Source organism: Monopterus albus, unplaced genomic scaffold (genome assembly GCF_001952655.1).
Source record: "Monopterus albus unplaced genomic scaffold, M_albus_1.0 scaffold76.1, whole genome shotgun sequence".
Classification (NCBI taxonomy): Eukaryota; Metazoa; Chordata; class Actinopteri; order Synbranchiformes; family Synbranchidae; genus Monopterus; species Monopterus albus.
The window spans coordinates 1,516,945-1,531,199 of NW_018127956.1; the positions used below are offsets into that span (position 1 = coordinate 1,516,945).

Sequence of the window (14,255 nt, forward strand, 5' to 3'; positions counted from 1 at the left end):
CTAAAATGTAACAATCTCATTAAAACATTGAATGAGCTTTGGAAGGAGTATCGGATCTTGCATAACACAGTCACCAACAGCTCATGCCACTTCATTTTATATAATATCATGCAAGACGATCGAAAGAAAAATCACAAAGCTCTTACTTAGCTGCTACATGTCAACTAGGCTACAGCATCGGTCAGTGTCAGGAGCAGAAGAGGCAAATACATTTAAATAAAGAATAGAAAACACTTGTTAGTGACACAAAATGACAGCTGGGACATTACTGTAAAATGCCCTGGAAATTAAAGAGTTTCGTGATATTCTCTGATGTTAAGTAAACTACTGACAGAGTAGATGAGCCCTTACCATAAAGCGATCTTTGCTTACCTCGGTAACGATATCCATTGTATGGCTGCAAAGGATGCTGTTCACATAACCCTATCCCATTATTTTGGAGAAGGCCGATCTCTCTTCAAATCAAATAACTGACGTGTGTGTTGTGTTTCATTACCACAGCAGAGAGACACAGATGAGCAGCAAGGGGTTACCTGTGATAGAAAATCTAAATTACGTTTAATGCAGTTCGTTTAAAAATGTCGACCCACCCCTGGACGCTTCGGAAAAAACAAACGCATATACATAATAAAATAACCGCAATTTCCAAGCTAAACCTAACCCGCCTATTTTAACAGCTTAGCATAACGTTACCGCTGACCCGAGTACTCGTGCAGGGAGCTGCCAGATGTGTGGTAACGCTAACGTTAATTTTGTTAAGTTTGTTCACAGCTAGCACGCTAGCCATTGCTTACTATGTTAACGTCACAGTGCTCCCTGTCAGTTTCCACGACGCTAACGGGTTAACACTTTATCGCATAAATTAACTCCTCGGTGTAGCGACAGATGCTGCGTTAGCAAGTTGCAACGACGCTATCAACAAACTGAACGCCTGAGTTAGCATGTTAGCTAGTTAACATGAAATGACACAAAACTGTCTTTTACGCTCATATTCTTGTACAACCTTTACTCCGGTTTCAATAATTATCAGATACAAATACTTACAGTACCTGCAAAATGGTACTTTGTGAGCCATTAGCCTTAAAATTAACTACAGATGTGTTTCTTTTTCATGTGCTCACTGCCCAGTGTGTTGTTGGTTGGTAACCAGGATAGCTGTCCACCAATGGAGAAAGCCGTACCAGTGTCCGGACACGCCCACAGCATCCACAAGTCTGCACAAATCTCTGTTCTGCAAAACCTCACTTCTGTCTGCATACTACTGAAGACAGTAATATGCAAATATGTCGTTCAGCACGAGCATAGCAGGAGGTACCAAGAAATTTAAAGTCCTGTGAAAATAAAGTCAGACATTTCATGGTCAGCAGTCAAAAGTTCAACACTGTTTTATTATTATAAATAAATACATTATATATATATACATATATATATATAAAAGGACAAAGTGGGGCTGAAATAAAACCATTGTAGATGTAAACCAAACAGATCAGGTTACGGTCACCCTCTTACCACAGGCTCTTTGATTAGCCAGCACATCTAGTTAACACTCAGTCCAAAACAGCCCAGGCTATACTTAAGATCAAACTACAGTTTGGAAAAGGTTTAAAATGGAAATAATGTGGTTGAAAATCTCTCTGCAAAGCACTGCAAGTCTAACAACTTAGCATGCCATTGGTTTTTGTGCAATTCATTACAGCCATCACCAGCAGCAATCAACATTATTTGTGAAGTGCGCACACGTTTTTTTTTTGTATAGCAATTCAAGACTCAAAATCCTGAAGGTAAACAGTATAAGCTTTGTGTAGCGCCCAGTTTAAACAGTCCTGAATATATTGTAGGCTTAAATATCATCTGTCCAGAAATGACCAAGACCTAGTTTTTGCCAATTTGCTGTGTTACAGACTTCCTACAAGATCAATGAAACATCTAAGAAAAGCTGTCAAAGTTGTATAGACTTAACCACTTCTTCAAAGTAGGTGGACATAACTGTAGATGATAGGTCAAAAGAGGTACAGCCAGCTGCTTAAACAAAGCTGCTCACTGCACCTGTAGCACTCAAAGACACTCAAACAGAAGAGAGGGTGGGTCTGTTACCAGCTTGAAACCAACTTGAACATTAAAACTTTGAATTAAGGTTACAAATGTAAACCTCATTCATAATATTTTGAATGACAAAATGCCTCTTGTGACAGAGTTGTAGTTTGCCATATAATTGCAGCCCAACAGTTGAAGGCAATAGCAGTTCAACCCAATCATCCTCACAGCACTGCAAGTTAAAAAGTGTACAATCCAACAGATATTTTCTCTGACCCTCACAATAAATCTCAAATTTCGGTAGTAAAAATGATTTGTAGCCATATTATGCAAATTTCCCTTCTTCTTAACTATTAAGTGTTTCCTTATGCAAAATCAACCATCCGCAGTTGTACCATGTCAGAATGAAGTGTCTATATGGCTGTTTGTTGCCTACTTTTCAAGCCAAGTCTTTGCTTACTCTGGTGGGTTTTGGTAGGTAGATTAAAATGAACATATTCATGTCCAATTGCAAAAAACACACATGGGAGGAGAAAAGGGTAAAACAATAACTTAAATAGAAGTGCTTAAAAAATAGCTGTTCTTAGAGCCCTTTCAAAAACAACCAAAAAGCTGCAAAGCATGAATCCCACCCCAACAGAAAAGGAGAGAGAAATTAACAGCTGTTATGGTAATACTAATATTCACTCAATGATTCACAGATGTACAGTTCACTTTGTCACATCTTCTATCACAAATGTTTGTTTCCTGGTCAGTGCCCCCCCCATGTCTGTGAGCCACGGCTTCCCTCTGTTTCAAGTCTGTCTGTGGTGGGAGAACACTCTGTCTCAGTACACCTCCCCTCTTCCTCCTTTGCCAACAGTACCTGTTCGTCCTCTTTTTTCCTACGCTCCAGCTCCCACTCCACAAAGGTGTCGAAGAGGCTAGGCCAGGCCTCATCCTCGCTGTAGTTGCTCAGGTCCGGCCCAATTGCCTGGGTGAAATTGAGGAACATGTTCCACGTGTCCCTTGAGATACCCCGAATACCTGAAGGGTTCTCCGCTAGGAAGTCAAGCCAGCGCTCAAGGATCACAGGTGTGTCCTGGGTGAAAACCAGGCGCCACAGGGCAATGGCTATTTCGTGCTGCAGAGAGCGTTGGCCCTCCTCAGCGTCCAGGCCAAACTGGAAGGTGAATCGGTACAGGTCCTTGAAGTTTTCCTCACCCTGGGCGTCCAGCAGCATGCAAGGGAAACGAGAGCAGATGCCCTCAAGGCTGTCTGCCTGGATGGCCTTGCAGCCCTCCACAAACTCCTTTCTGAAAACACAAATTAAACAGGACTGGATATCAGAATGCCACTTGACCATTACACTAAGAATGATGGGGCCAAGAAGCAAAAAAAAAAAAAAAAAAGAAAAAAAAATTACACATCTCAACAAAGCTATGGGAGCAGCACCAGAGTCAAATTTTCCAAGAGCAACAATAAATTGCCTTACAACAATACAGGCCTTCAAAGTTAAATGTACTGTAATATACACAGCTTTAACACACATTATTTGACAGTGAAACATATTGGTAACCAGAGTATGGCATCAGCAGTATCAGGCAATAACTGTTTAAAACCAAGTTGTTGATATCAGGAATCACTTAAACTGAAATTACATCCCAAGTGTGTGCCATTTGTTATAGCTATAATACACACTCCACTAAATGTGATCATTTCTGGCCAACTTCAGAGATGTCTTATTTTCATCAGATTTCTAAAAACTTTTTGGCATGTCTAAATGTTTATGTTTTTGGTTTACTTGGCAGCGCCGTCAGGGGCAGAGGGTGATATTCTCAACGATGTGCAAACCAACGGGAATCTTTGAACACAATGCTGATTATGTGGAGATATGTCAACAGCCTGCCTTTATATAGAATCAGAATCAAAATCAGAATCAGCTTTATTGGCCAGGTGTGACGGACACACAAGGAATTCGACTCAGGTACATCGGCTCCTAATGTGCAAACAGTAAACCAGCATAAGGCTGTGTAATATAACAAAATAAGCAGTATTAACAGCAACATTGACAGCAATGTTGCAATATACAAGTCAAAATTAGTGAATGCAGTCTATATTAGAAAAGATGGGTTTAACAGCTACCTTTACATTAGCACATAGTGTCAGGAAAACTGGATCCCCAGCATGAACAAAATAGTCAAGTTTAAAACTACAGTATGTAACTTAAGTGCTACCATGAAACTCCAAATCAATCCCCTCTGCTCCACCCAGCACTCCCTCTCCCTGCTCCACCAAACTCTGCCCAGCTCTTCAGATATGTCATTATGAAATGACAATGAATGAGAATGGAACAAGACTTACTGACCAAGCAGAAAATAATTGAAAATATTAGACTGGTTACAGAGGGCAGTACCACTCAATACCTTTAGAAGCTAATATCTCCACACTGCTGCCAGTACTGTTCAATGAGTCTGAGTCACAGGAAGCTTCGACAGCACCTCTCCACAAAGGGCTCCACACACACAATGTGCTGCCTGCAAAGCTGTGTTAGGAATAGGTTTTAATATTATACGGAGGGCACTGAGAGGTTTCTGATAGCTGGTGTGCAGGGAATGAAGGAGTTCACAGGTTACATGTTGGTGGTTAAGGTTACGTTTCAGACATTGATTGGGCTGTAAGTAACCAATAATATCCCAACAGGCCTTATTCCCTTGACATTTTTTGGAGGGGACATTTTGTATTTTCACCTTAGCAAGACATAATGACAGGAAAGATGAAAACAGGATACATGTAGAGAGACAGGACGGTGAGGTTATGTGGCATCTGACACCAGAACACACTGAGAAATGGCAAAGAAATACCAAATAAATGTGACATGTTTTATATAAATGAGTTATAGTAGTCTACACTTGTCTCCATGAGTTTTTCCAAATACATGAAAACAGAATCACATTGGGTAATTACAATCTTGGCAGGCACTGATTAAACAGTTTTTTAGTCATCTGAAATAAGGAAATATCTGTATCAGAATGTTCAATTCTCACCTACAGCTGATTACTACACAGTAGTCATGCTAGTTTACCCTGACAAACAAATACCACTGAAAACAACATGCTCCATTCCCCACAACTTCACCTTACCTTGTAAACTTGCACATGGTGGCTGCTTGAAACTTCCAGGCAAGAACAAGCACACGAAATTCTGCTGGGTCCACACAGAGATCATTACAAAACCTCTCCATGCCTTCCTCCAAGATGGCATCTTCCTGTTCGTCCTTGTAGCAGCAGAACAGCTCCTCAATACGGAGCATAGACAGCCCATCTCCATCCAAACACTCGTCCTTGTGTAGTTCCCCGATCGCTGTAGGAATGATGGGTGATTCCACTGTAACCTCCATGGCCTTGGTGCCATTCGACAGCTCGCTGGTGGCTTTGCTACATGGGGCACTGGGCTCTTCTTTGTGGCCACCGCCAACTTTCTTGTGATGGGACTTGGAGCCGCTGTCCTTGTCTCCACTCTTACTGCCGAGTGAGGACGTTGGATTCTTACACTTGGTGACACACTGGCCCATGTCTTTCTCCCTGGTCCCTCGTCTGTCTTTCCACCTCACCTTCAGTCCCCGTCCGAACCACCTAGACGCCTCTGCTCTGGTCTGGCGAGACGTCTCAACATACCCTCAGGCCTGATGTCAACAACAATCAAAAATATTCTATCATAAAACACACCTCAAAACAGAGACAGTCGCATAGTTCCACCTCTTTTGCTCCATCAACATTGTGACAAAAATCAATTTTTAGCATGTCTGAATTGATTTAGAATCACAGAATATATGAATCTCAATTCTAGTGTAAAACCATTTTTTCCTCCTACCCCTAATGGATGAAACTACTGGCACTGTTGAACTGAAGGTCAAGAAGCTAAACCTGATCTGCCACAATTCATGTCTTGCACTGCCACACTTAAAAACACTAAACAGTCAAGACCAGGGAAAAGTCTGTGTGTATACATGCAATACTTACACTGTGCAGGTTAGCACAGCAACTGCTACAAAAAATAATATTTAAAAACAATCACTAAAAACATCACTGATGCCAGAGCAACCCATCAAAGTAGAATTGGTTTTGTTGCATAAAAGGAAATGTCACCACAGTTAGCCACTGATAGGCAATTATAATAAGCACATTTGTACAACTTTATCTTGCTGTTTAACTTAAACTTTTGTGCTTGTTTTTTTTTTTTTTTACTATCATCTTGTGTTCTATAAGATTTCATGTGTACATGTTAATGCAGTGCATCATTCTACTGTCAATCTAAACATATAAAATGTAGCTCATTAAGTGTTATCAGCTGATAAAGCTGCTGGTTATGAGCTTACTTACAGACAGTTCTTCAGACGGCATTGGCCACAGATCCAAGTGTCCTCCTACTCTGCTCCATCACTGTGACCTTGACATCCATAATGCTGAAAGACACATTATCTTGCTATCATAAGCAGAAAGCGATAGCTCGTCATTCCCCAGCCTGCAGGACAGTTTTTGCCAACAATGACTTATTTCAGGATTATTCATTTACTGAAATCAAACAGTTTGTGAATTTTACGGTGTACAGTGAGAACCTCTCACAGGGTACTGATACTGAGAGTCCCAAATTAAAATTTAGGAGCTCTGTTACAAAACTCACAACTTCTAAATACTTCTTAAACCGTCTTCTGAAATCAACTTTAACTTTAACTGTGTTGTGATCACTCCACTTGTTAAGCGAAGATTGGTGTCTCACATTTCAACAAATCGTCTGTCTCTGTGATCATTGCACTGGGCATGTAGAGGCAAACCTCTCTCAGGTCCATTCTCGCTAAATGTACCTAACTAACGCGGTGTACAGTGTGAAGGCCTCCTTATTCATTAGAAATATTAGTTTATTCACAGCAAGCTAGGTTAGCAAACACGGCTTTAACCAGTAATCAAAGTATTTTGTTAGTCCTGAAATAGGCATAACAAAGTAAAGCTAGAATAGAGATGTATGATGTGTGCAAAACACAGCCACGGTTGCCAGTACACAGGCTCTGTTAGGTTAGATGCCTGACTCTAACTAATGTTAGCTAGCATTAATGTTATTTTACCAAGTCATATTCTTTGGCGAACATAAACAGGATCAAGTGAGCTAAACGGAACATGCAAAACACTCCAAAATGTCATGTAAACATTGTTACGATAATTTACATTTGGCGTTTTAAACATTCACCAATTCAGACAGCACGTATTATGAAGCTGTTACCGATTTATAACACATAATCGCCATTTAGATCAAAACTGATTGGCCCTGACGACGTCGCCACAGCTAGCTAGCATCAGCTCGGTTAACTAAAAGTTAGCTATCGGCTAAGCTAAGTCTTTTTTATTAAGACGCCAAGAGATACCACAGTTGTCCTTGTGAGGAAACTTACCTTTTTGGAAAACTGTGTGTGGAATTTGATGAACATTACTTCTGGACTGCCACTACAAATTAAGTTGTTAATAAGTTTGCCAGGGTAGCGTATACGACCAGAAACGAACTGAGCCAAACTCGTCGCGTTAACTCAGATTGCTTGCTAACTAGCTGGCAGCTGACAAAAACTTCCACATCAACATAAGATTCAATTCTACTTTATGAAAACCAAGAAGTAAAATATTGCAACCAGGGTGCGCTTTTCAATCCATTTTGAATTATGTACGCTCTTTGCTGTGAGTTTAAAAAAAAAAAAAAAAACCATCTAGGACTAAAGCAGCGTATTTCTTTGTGCTTCCCCCTTTTAGTCATTGAGTGTTGCTACTTTATGGACATTTTCCTGCATCACTTCCTCCCTGCCCACGAGCAACCAACAGCTGATCCTCTTCTCAGCGACAGCAACGACAAAGCACGTCTTTTAATTTGTAAAAAGTATTGTGGTTGTAAATGCTATATTGAACCCATATGGATAAGTTGCTGTAAAAACAATTACAGAAGCACGTATGGGCGATGACATTAAACACAGACCCATGACAGAATGAACGCTTAAGTCAAAACCAGTTAACTGGTGTGAGTGTGAAACGCCTTAAACCAAGTCCATAAATAGTGAACTCTAAAAATGTTGCAAATAATTTAGAGAAGTTGGACATATCCAACTTTATGTACGATAAAAAGTAGAGGCACTCCGTTATCCGTGTTTATTCGTTTCTTCTTCGAAACATTCTCGTTTAGATCATATCAGTCGGGAAACGTCATCATCTGGCGACAAATTTATTTATGCTGTACTAGAAAGCGACGGGAGTCCTAGCCATTCTTCTTCAAACATACTTGGTAGGTCAAGTTTTGCCATGTTAACTTGTACAGCTTAATGACTGATAACAATATTGCAAGTCATTGTGAATAAGCCTCATCCTACTACTAGTTTAACTCGGTTCTTAACAGCAGATATTCATTTTGTGTTGATAGCTAACTAGCTACATGTTGACGTGTGATGGCAAAGTATAGCTTCATGTCTCCTGATATTAGCCTCACGACTTTTAATCTCAACATATACCAGAACACACCATTAATATCTTACACTCAACCATGCAACAGGTATTTAAGGGTATGTTTGGAAACCAGAGCTGTGTTGGTTTTAGTGCTGTGTAACAAACCGAGCAACTGCCCGGGGCCCTGGACTAATTTGCCCCCCTTACAGTACAACTTCAACAAAAGCGCACCTTGCCTTGTATCCCCTTCTTGTGAAGGAGCCCTGTGTTCTAACCTAGTTGTAACATTTGTGCTTTTTATGGTTTTGTTTTGTTCACAGGATGTATGTTACTAAATAAGACTTAATCAAATCTGGGACTGGTGGTATTATTCATGCACTGTGTAAGTCACTTCCTTGGTCTCTGGTCAAATAATTATGCTGGCATGTATCGTATGTCGTGTGCATTTTGTTTACAGTAAATGGAATCTGGAGGTGACAGGGAGCATATACAATTCACACAAGGCGGAAAGTGAAGAATCAGTAAGGGCCCAGCAGCAAATGTTTTTTTCCAAAGCCTCCCAATGGATTACTCAGACACAGAAGGCTTTAAAAAGATTTTTTTAATCTTAATATGCACTTTTTACATCATGTGGAGCAGTAAGCAGAAACACAACAGCTGGAGTAACAAAGTTTTGTGTGTAATCACCATTGAAATTACCTCGGCCTCAAGCTTTTTCACCTTAGGTGAACAAGAGGAATAGCATCAAGCTTATTTTTTTTCCATTGTATAGGTACCTGCTGTGTTCTCAGATTATGATCCCAGATGACAACTTCCACTCGCAGGACCGTGTTGTCACTCTACATGCGGGTATTTCGCATTGTCCGAACCTGGCAGGCACAAAGTGGAGTTACAAGTGACACAGAGACTGAGAGAAAGTACATACTTCAAGAGGCTCGGACTCTGTTCAGACAAAACCAACAGGTGTGAATGGCAATAATTTGCTCATAGCAATGAATGTACAGTTGTATCCTGGCAGCTTGTATGACTCATTCTTTCTTCTGTGTGCTTCTTTTCAGCTCACAGATCAAGAATCAATAAAGAGGTGTATAGAAGAATGTGAAGCAAGGATAGAAATAGGTAAAAATGGAATGTTTCCTTTCATAACTTTGGACTAAGTTGAATCCTGCACAGATTCAATGTCACAATAATAACTTAAAGCAGCACTGTTTGGTGTGTTCAATGTATGATTTCAGCATGATTTCATCGTTTTTGTCTTGTCATGTTGTCAGGAATGTAGAATTTACTTTGAAACAGTAAAATCCTGTCAAGGTTTTACATGATGTGACAGTTTCTGCCAAGACTTCTTTTTTTCCACAGGTCTTCATTACAGGAACCCATATCCAAGGGCCGTAAGTTACCAGTTTACCAAGTAAACCATTTTTTGTCAGTCTACATTATTGTGCTGTTGAGAAATTTTGAAATGTTGAAAATTACCTTGTTCCCATAGACTTACCTACCACCATTGGGACTGGCAACTCAGAAGGGCAGGAAGCTGCGGGCACAGCAGCGTCTGAGGAAGCAGGCCAAGCCAATTTACTTACAGTCACATGACGAGACCTGATGCTCCATATCCCTGATCCTCATCAAGGGTTCGAGTTACCAAGAATGGCAAACTAGAGTGCAGTCACATGTGGGTCTCATGGGCTGAGTTGTTGCAAACATTAATAGAGGAACACACACCACTGAGGAAAAAGTCTTTGTTATACTGAAAACTGTATAAACATGAGTTCCTACTTAGCTGAGGAATTCCAGCTTGTGTTTACTCTGGAACCTTGTCATTGTGGTGTGGCCTGTGATATAAGATCAAGTTATATATTTATTCATTTTCTGTTCAAATTACTGTAATAATTTCTAGCTTTACATTCTTTTTGTATAAAATATATTTGTATAGAGATAAATGCTGGTGTTTAAATTGTCTCAAAATACAAACACATCCATTTCAACAATATGTCATTAGCAGGTAGGTCTTTTTATTCTAGTAATACATTTGTGAATTGATGTGAAGAATTCATGTATACATGTACGATCTTTGAGACATACGCAACAATGACCACACCTTTTAGGAGCCACTTCTGTAGTATAGGCAGCTTGTTTATCCAAATAGAAAATATGAATTAAATGCTGGCAACAGTACAGAGGAAGTTGGAAAACAAGTAATTGTCACCTAGTCATAATGCAGATGGTGTACTTCCTATAAAGTTCTGAGGAACTACAGAGGAAGTACTGAGTCAGGTGGACGTCAGGGAGCCAAAGGACTTACAGTAAGAGGGCCTTTTAAAGTGCATTGCATTTTGTTCCTAACGGACATCCAAGCACATGCAATAACAAAATGGAGTAGATTTTACCTGATAGTGTCCAAGAAGACGTCAAAACAGGAACAGGAATAAAAAAGGAGATAAAACTGAAATGAAAGACATGCCAACTTTGTGAGAAGAAACAAAAGAAACAAAAGCTGGGAAATAAGTTTATGATGGATTAGGATTTAAAGCGTAATGACTTAAAACATTCATACTTTATCATATTTTCACCTGTTTGTTTTTTTTCTTTTAATTACAAAAGGTTTGAGGAAACAGCTTCACTATCGAGTCCATTTAGTAGCTGCTGTGGAGGTTTCAGTCATATCATATGATCCTCATCAGAGTTTCCCCACTTGTCAGAGCATTGTAAACTGTAGTGAAGATGCTTCAGTTGTGTTTTTTTCTGATCTGAGGAGGCTGCAGTGAGATAGCAAAATCTTTTACTTTGAAAACTAACCCTGTGCTTTGCCTTTTGAGAAATATGCCACACTGGTATATCATGCTTATGCAAGATCATATATGTCACTGTTGAGTTTCTTAAAATATGACAAATGTGTTGCATTTTTCTTCTTTGGATGAAAGAAATACAGTAAACTGCTTTTCTGGACATTTTTCAAATAATATACAGTACTACTGTACATTTGTGCAGTATACAGACTGTAATACAGTATAAGAGGTAGTGGAGATTTGTTTGGTTAACTGCCTCAGTGATATCGTTCAGGGTTATATTAAACCTTTATTATTTAGACACACACTTGTTATCTTTAAGTTGTATGATTAAGTTTGAAGCTGGACAGAGGAACTACTGGTACTAGTGGTAATGTAACTCATTTCATATTTGTTTATGTTCTTGAGCATGTGGACCTAAACAACAGATTTGATGTTTGATATGAAGCATTTGCAGGTTTAAGATATAAAAAATAAAACATCAGCAAAGTTGAGAATTGCAGACTTCAAACATGCAAATCATTTGTGGTGATCTATATCATATCACATTATGTAATATTTATTGAACTCAGCCGAACAGACCTCTTTAACAGGGCCTTTATTAAGCTTAATTTTTAACAAGCATTGTGACTTTTTGTGCATAAAATCTCAAACTCTTCATATTTTATATTCAGATTAATAGACTCAGCAAGCTGTTATGCTATCCAACATTTCTATATATTTTGGCTTATTACAAGAAGATTGTGTAATATCAGGATTGCTTGTATATTTCATTTTTCTGCTTCTGCTTCAATTTTAGCATAATAATGACACCAACACAGTAAAGTTCAGCTACATTGCTTTTAATTTTGTTTAGAAATCTGAGCAGAAAGGATCTTTTCTGTGTTGATTCATTCGGATATTGATGAAATGACACTGTCCTGCAGGCTCAGTGATTCATAGTTACTCTGGCTCATGTTAGAATTTATTGAATAATGAGCTCAATAAATTCCACACCTAATGTAAACATGGTTTAAAATGGAAAAGGCCACTGTCTCAGATAATGTCCAACATTCAGTGTTTTGACCTTTATGATGGCAGGTAGTGGCTCTTTTATTACAAACATGGATTTCTTCATATGTGCAGTATGTACATGTACTGAATGCTGGTGTAAATGCACCCTCCTGCTCTAAAAGATCATTTAAATACCTTTTGAAAGGGAACTAATTAAAGATTAAAAAAGACAAATGAGTATTATTATTACAAATTTTCTTTACAAGAGTGAAATTAATTACAGACATTCTTAGACTTAATATGTTCCCTAAATTGGTAATTAATTAATAAAAGACAGCTAATTAAAACTTAGGTGTATCTAACAGCCTGGTGTATTTAATTTTTAGATCAAACTTTGCACCAGTGATAGGCTTCCTATTTCACTATGTGGTACATTTATGAGTTGATTACAACCCAAATATACTTGAAATGCCCTTTGAACACAGTATTGTGTTCTGGTGACACAGTGCTGTGCATCACTGGGCTGTAACGCCCCAGAGCTCATAACATTCATTTTTTTCAGATTATTTTAATTTCACTCATTTGACTGAGTCACTTCAACAAACACTGTCTCCCTTCTGCTAAGACTTGGGTGTGTGTGTGTGTGTGTGTGTGTGTGTGTGTGTGTGTGTGTGTGTGTGTGTGTGTGTGTGTGTTCCAGCACCACATTGGTCTGAATGCAGCCACTTGATGGAGCCCAGTGAACACAGAGTGAAGGGAAGTGTCTGTGTGTTTTTGGAGTGACGTCAACCCAGTGGGTGACACATCAGACTCCTGCCTCAGGCATCAAGGCTGTGGTGTCTTCAGAGGGGAACAGTTCTGGTAGAAATAAATGTCCCTGGTTAAACAAGAAACAAAATGCCCTATATACACTAATCGGCCACTTTATTAGGTACACCTGTGCAGTTGTATGCATTTTAGTGCAACACTTCCACCTTCGTAATATTCTGACCCTCTCAGGTATGTAGCTGGGGAGGACAAAAATATACAGACACCTCTGGATATGATGTAGTCTAGTACAACACCACCTTTAACTATGACCTCAATAATAAACATTTAATTGAACTTATACATTTCTGACAATTTCACCAGAAACTGAAATATTTTGAGCTTCATAAACACAGATGTTAAGGTGGAAGTGCTGCATTGAATCGCATACAGTTGTACAGGTGTACCTAATAAAGTGGCTGGTGAGTGTAGATGGTAGTCTGTCCTCCCAAGAGTGGCTATAAAAATATTAAGTACCATAAAACCACACATACCAGTAATGTGCTACTGTTTAAAACCTAGGGAATGGCTGCACTGGGAGGCATCTCCCCTTAACAGTGAAGTGCAACATGGTAGAATGAGGGTTGTCTCTACATTCTTTAGCCACCAGGGGTCACACCACACTTTGTACTGATGCCTTAATATACTGTATATTTCAGCGAGCTCACTCTTTAGGAACATGACTGAACTTTACCAGTGGGCCACAGGCATTTGAGCTATGTGTGACAAAATCTTTCAGGTGACAGTGCAAACAACAACAGGCTTAACACTCACTATAGGACTGAAAACTATGAGCTTAACTCACCACAAAAACATATTTAGGTCGAACCGATCGACATCTTTGGCCATTACCGACCTGATGGAGGGCATAACAAGTGCTATGGATGAGAAGAAATACACGATGGGGATATTTATTGACCTAAAAAAGAATTTGACACAATCAATCATGAGTTATTAATGGATAAGTTAGAAAAATAAGGGATCAGAGGAATGGTTCTGAAATGGATTAGAAGTTATTTGACACAGAGGCGTCAATTTGTGAAGTTGGGTGAATACCAATCGAGTGAGCTGGACATTGTATGTGGAGTGCCTCAGGGTTCTGTTTTGGGACCTAAATTATTTATATTATACATTAATGATATATGCAAGGTTTCTGATTTAGTGAAAGTGGTTTTGTTTG

At 39.2% G+C, this 14,255-nt stretch overlaps 3 protein-coding genes across 8 annotated transcripts in view; 1 reads left to right on the top strand and 2 right to left on the bottom strand.

Annotated features, from left to right (window-relative positions):
• katnip (katanin interacting protein) overlaps positions 1-1,180 on the bottom strand; it is a 22,412-nt gene extending 21,232 nt beyond the window's left edge. For 2 of the 3 annotated variants that reach the window (XM_020606160.1, XM_020606158.1), the window contains exons 1-2: positions 1,050-1,180; positions 373-533 (exon numbers count right to left, since the gene is read on the bottom strand). In XM_020606160.1, the coding sequence (XP_020461816.1) occupies positions 373-390 (18 nt within the window). In that variant the 5' untranslated portion in view covers positions 391-533; positions 1,050-1,180. The other variant, XM_020606159.1, reaches the window with a different exon arrangement.
• A 367-nt stretch (positions 1,181-1,547) lies between these two features.
• dcun1d3 (defective in cullin neddylation 1 domain containing 3) lies at positions 1,548-7,749 on the bottom strand. The gene is made up of 4 exons (XM_020606251.1): positions 7,460-7,749; positions 6,396-6,478; positions 5,157-5,698; positions 1,548-3,329 (listed from the first exon to the last, which is right to left on the bottom strand). Exons 3-4 carry the CDS (start codon positions 5,585-5,587, stop codon positions 2,786-2,788), a joined length of 975 nt encoding a protein of 324 aa, XP_020461907.1. The 5' UTR covers positions 5,588-5,698; positions 6,396-6,478; positions 7,460-7,749; the 3' UTR covers positions 1,548-2,785.
• A 484-nt stretch (positions 7,750-8,233) lies between these two features.
• Positions 8,234-12,014, top strand: lyrm1 (LYR motif containing 1). 4 transcript variants are annotated; one of them, XM_020606253.1, is made up of 6 exons: positions 8,248-8,331; positions 8,947-9,010; positions 9,262-9,452; positions 9,548-9,608; positions 9,849-9,880; positions 9,979-12,014. In XM_020606253.1, the coding sequence occupies exons 3-6, from the start codon at positions 9,294-9,296 to the stop codon at positions 10,090-10,092; spliced, it is 366 nt and encodes a 121-aa protein (XP_020461909.1). In that variant the 5' UTR covers positions 8,248-8,331; positions 8,947-9,010; positions 9,262-9,293; the 3' UTR covers positions 10,093-12,014. The 4 variants fall into 4 exon arrangements, with proteins under 4 accessions (XP_020461911.1, XP_020461908.1, XP_020461909.1 ...); XM_020606254.1 differs by lacking the exon at positions 8,248-8,331 and adding an exon at positions 8,848-8,871; XM_020606255.1 differs by lacking the exon at positions 8,947-9,010 and having other exon boundaries at positions 8,234-8,331; positions 9,849-9,900; positions 9,979-10,060.
• The last annotated feature ends 2,241 nt before the right edge of the window (positions 12,015-14,255 follow it).